This window comes from Chroicocephalus ridibundus, chromosome 6 (assembly GCF_963924245.1).
Source record: "Chroicocephalus ridibundus chromosome 6, bChrRid1.1, whole genome shotgun sequence".
NCBI classification, from domain to species: domain Eukaryota; kingdom Metazoa; phylum Chordata; class Aves; order Charadriiformes; family Laridae; genus Chroicocephalus; species Chroicocephalus ridibundus.
In genome coordinates this window covers 2,851,464-2,855,474 of record NC_086289.1, presented here as the reverse complement: position 1 = coordinate 2,855,474, position 4,011 = coordinate 2,851,464, and the positions used below count along the sequence as shown (strand labels likewise).

General features: G+C 56.5%; 1 protein-coding gene across 1 annotated transcript; it reads left to right on the top strand.

Moving 5' to 3' along the window:
* The first annotated feature begins 2,155 nt into the window (after positions 1-2,155).
* On the top strand, positions 2,156-2,949 carry FOXI2 (forkhead box I2). Its single transcript, XM_063338322.1, has 2 exons — positions 2,156-2,600; positions 2,753-2,949. The coding sequence occupies exons 1-2, from the start codon at positions 2,156-2,158 to the stop codon at positions 2,947-2,949; spliced, it is 642 nt and encodes a 213-aa protein (XP_063194392.1).
* Positions 2,950-4,011: the final 1,062 nt, after the last annotated feature.

The window sequence follows — 4,011 nt, the reverse complement described above, 5'->3', positions numbered from 1 at the left end:
TGGTTTTTCTGAAGCATTTTCTGACATTTCGGACAAGCGGGTGTACCTTGCTGCACGGCCTGAAGGTCAGTGGGCTAAACCTTTCCTAGCACATCATGGTGATACAGCAAAGGGCCAGGGCAGGGGGCAAAGCATGTCCCAGGAGGTCTGGGTTGGCTCCGAGAGGGTGTTAAAGACAAATCCTTGCCCTGGCATAAGCCTATATGTTTGTGTATATATATATTTTTTTTTTATATATATATATGTGCAAAATGGGTTCTAACACTCGTGCTGCAGGGCAGAAGCTATCCGCTAACCGCCTTCCATTAGGAAGAAACCCGATCTCCTAAGGGTTCCTTGCATCCCTGAAGCATCCGCTCGGAGCCGCTCCCGGAGAGAGCGTACGGGGTTAGACGGCCCTGCCACGGGAACGCCAGTGCCCAGGCACAGGCACAAATAACGTGCTTTACAAAGAAATCATTGAAAACACAAAGATTCTAGTGATACAGATGTACTTTCACACCTGCATTCGCCGACCAAAATACAGATCTAAGAATCTGAGATTATTTTATTTGTATGTGACGTCACCTGAAGTATCTTAATTCTCCACCACAGATCAGTGTCCCATTTATATTTACCTATAGATAGCGATAGCTACTGATGAAGTCATGCCTTTTGCCTGTATTTCTGAGGAATGACCTGAAATTTCAAAGACAGACATACTTTATAGCAAAAGGATAGAGAGAAATGCAATTTAAAATCAACTTTTCATCAAATCACCATACGTCTTCTATCAAAGATGAAAAATTTTAGATTATTTACTTCTGTTTTAACATCAATGGGAGAAAACATAACCCAAAACGCTGGTTTAACAGGAGAGCAAGAAATGCAGAAGAAAAGTTTCAAAAAGTGAAAATCAAGTTATGCGCATGGTTTTTTGTGGCTGCAATATTCCAGCAGAGCTGCACAGGTAGGTGCATCCTTTGCCATGGACCGGAGCATAGCGTGAATTTTACTTCAAAGTCAATGCCAGCGGTACCAAAAGAAGGAAGTCCTTTCCTTCCCTTGCAGCCCAGTGTGCGGGCACCGGACTCACTCCCTGGTTTGTTTATTTATTTATTTGTGAGTTCTGCGGATGAGCACCGCGGGGTTGTGTAAGCGCAGGGAGAAGGAGCTCACTTTGCGTTAAGGAGCTCAGTCCTAGGAGTTCGCATGTGCCTGTAGGACCCACACATGCCTTTGGAGATTTTGCGAATGGGAAATTTTCATTTCCAAATGATAATGATTTTTGGTTTGGACTTCAAGGAAATGTGGGACAGCATGTCGATGATTTTTTTGCAAAGGAATTTATGTGCTCGAAATCAAAGCTGTCTGAATGAAGGGACAGCTGGGCCTGCCAGGCTGCTTTACCCTAGCACTGCAGATGTCAGTCAGGGCAGGGATTGCTCAGGTCAATCAAAGTTCAGAAATTGTTTTATAAAGTACCAAATAAGGACATTTCAACTTTACTGCCCAAACCCTTGTATCTCGGGTGCAGTGGGATCAGGTCCCCCTGTAACCACTGCTGTAATCTACAAGCACCCATCAAAGCTCAAATCGCAAAGCCCTGGAAACCCCAAATTTGTCCCCCCTAGTCCCCAAAGGACATTCCCAGAGAGGGTTTAGGCACCTTCTTCACTTCTCCCGGCAATTCCCTCCCTAGAGGAGAAAGGCTGCTGTGGCTGTATGGATTTTGTGCCCAGGCTTGGGGAGGATGCAGAGGGTGGGATCAGGCGGCAACTCTCACCCTTGCGGTTCGCCCAAATTCTTGTGGTTTGCCTAAATCCTCCCGGTTTGCCCCGGAAACTTTTCCCGCGGGGGAGCTCCGAGCTCGCTCCGTCCCGCACCAGCCGGTGCTTTACTGGGGCGGGGGGCAGCGGGTTTTGCGGGGGGAAGGAGGGAGGGAGGGACGGATGGACGGAGGGCGGACGGAGGGGCGGCGTTTCCCTGGGGGGCTGCCCGCGGCGGCGGGGCGCGGACACGCGTGGGGCGGTGGGGTCCCGCCTCCCCTTCTTCCCCCCCCCCCGCGCTCCTCCACCGCCGGCCGGGGGTCGGCGGCGTCCGTCCCGCCGCCGCGGGCGGTATTTAAGCGGTGGTGCGCGGAGCGGCGCGGTGCCGGCGCGGCGCCCGGCGGAGCATGCACGCCTTCGGGCCGCCCCCCCCCGCCCGGGAGATGCTGGAGGTGGCCGTGTGTCCCGGCATCTACCCGCCGGCTCGCCCCCGGCCCCCCCACCCCGCCGCCAACCCCTACCTGTGGCTCGGCGGCCCCGCCGCCCCCTGCCCGCCCGCCGGCCCCTTCCCTCCGCCGAGCTCCGCGGGCGCGGAGAGGGGCTGGCCGCCGCTGTCCCCCCCGCAGGAGTGTCCCCGCCCGGCCCGGCCACCTTATTCTTACTCGGCGCTGATCGCCATGGCCATCCACAGCGCGCCGGGCCGGCGGCGGACCCTCAGCCAGATCTACCAGTACGTGGCCGAAAACTTCCCTTTTTACAAGAAAAGCAAAGCGGGCTGGCAGAACTCCATCCGCCACAACCTCTCCCTCAACGACTGCTTCAAGAAGGTGCCGCGGGACGAGGACGACCCGGGTAAGGGCATGGGGATGGGCATGGGGACCCGGGGGGCGCGTCCCCTCCGCACACACACCGCCCCCCCCCCCCCCCGCCCCTTACTCCCCCTCCCGCGGCGGGGCGCGGAGGCGGCGGCGGGACAACGCGGGGGACCCTTCCTCTCTCCGCAGGCAAAGGCAACTACTGGACCCTCGACCCCAACTGCGAGAAAATGTTCGATAACGGCAATTTTAGGAGGAGGAGGAAGAGACGGGCCGAATCCGGCGCGCCCGAGGGGGCCGGGGGGAGCGGCGGGGGCCCCGGCGTGACCGCAGCTCCCCGGGCCCACCGAGATGCGCTAACCCACGAGAGAGGCATATTTTTGTAACGCGTAAAATGTACATTTTTATATATGATCTATAAGTACGGAGAGGTGCAGGAGGCAGGGAGCGGGGATGGGGGTGCGCTGGGAGCCCAGCGAAGCCGTCGGGGCTGGCCGTGGGTGCTGCTTTCCCTCCTTTTTCACACTGTCCCTTCCCACCGAAACCTTGGAAAGGCTTTAACCTCCTGCAGCGTTGGTGTCCAGGGTGGCTTCCTTATCTTCGCAGGGCCAAGAGCAAAGCAGAGCTCCCTGCTGCAGCCGAGGGCCCCCCGTGGGATCATGGAATCACCAAATGGTTTGGGTTGGAAGGGACCTTAAAGACCATCTAGTCCAATCCCTCTTCCATGAGCAGGGACATCTTCAATCAGACCAGGTTGCTCAGAGCCCCGTCCAACCTGACCTGGAGTGTTTCTAGGGATGGGGCATCTCCCACCTCTCTGGGCAACCTGGGCAAGTGTCTCACCACCCTCGTTGTAAAATATTCCTTCCTTATCTAGTCTAAATCTACCCTCTTTTAGTTTAAAACCATTACCCCTTGTCCTGTCACAACAGCTCATACTAAAGTGTCCCTCCCCAGCTTTCCTGGAGCCCCTTCAGGGACTGGCAGGGGCTGGAAGGTCTCCCCGGAGCCTTCTCTTCTCCAGGCTGAACCCCCCCAGCTCTCTCAGCCTGTCCTCCCAGCAGAGGGGCTCCAGCCCTCCCAGCATCTCCAGGGCCTCCTCTGGACCTGTGCATCCTCTGGAAGCAAGGTTCCCGCCGGCTGCAGCCCTCCTGGGTGGGTTGGGGAAGGAAAGTGCCGGGTTTGCAGCCCGCACTCTCCAGAGATGCCAGGAGAGAGCCTGGGGTGCAGGGAGGGACAGAGGGATGTGCCCTCACCCCCGGACCCCACTCCCATGGGGGACCAGGCTGGCCTGGGGGGCACCCAGCCCCACCATCCTCTGCAGCGTTTCGAAATAAAACCCCTTTATTTTTTTCCCAAACACACAAGATCATCTTTGTGTCAGCCCATGGAGGCGACGACAATTTGTACAAAGAATTTCAGGTTTAATCGAGCATTCAAAATTAAGC

Bases quoted from the DNA above. Each gene is read 5' to 3' on its own strand.
- FOXI2 (XM_063338322.1), top strand. From the start codon at position 2,156: ATGCACGCCTTCGGGCCGCCCCCCCCCGCCCGGGAGATGCTGGAGGTG. The intron at 2,601-2,752 runs GTAAGGGCATGG...CTCTCTCCGCAG, and splicing joins GCGGGACGAGGACGACCCGG to GCAAAGGCAACTACTGGACC.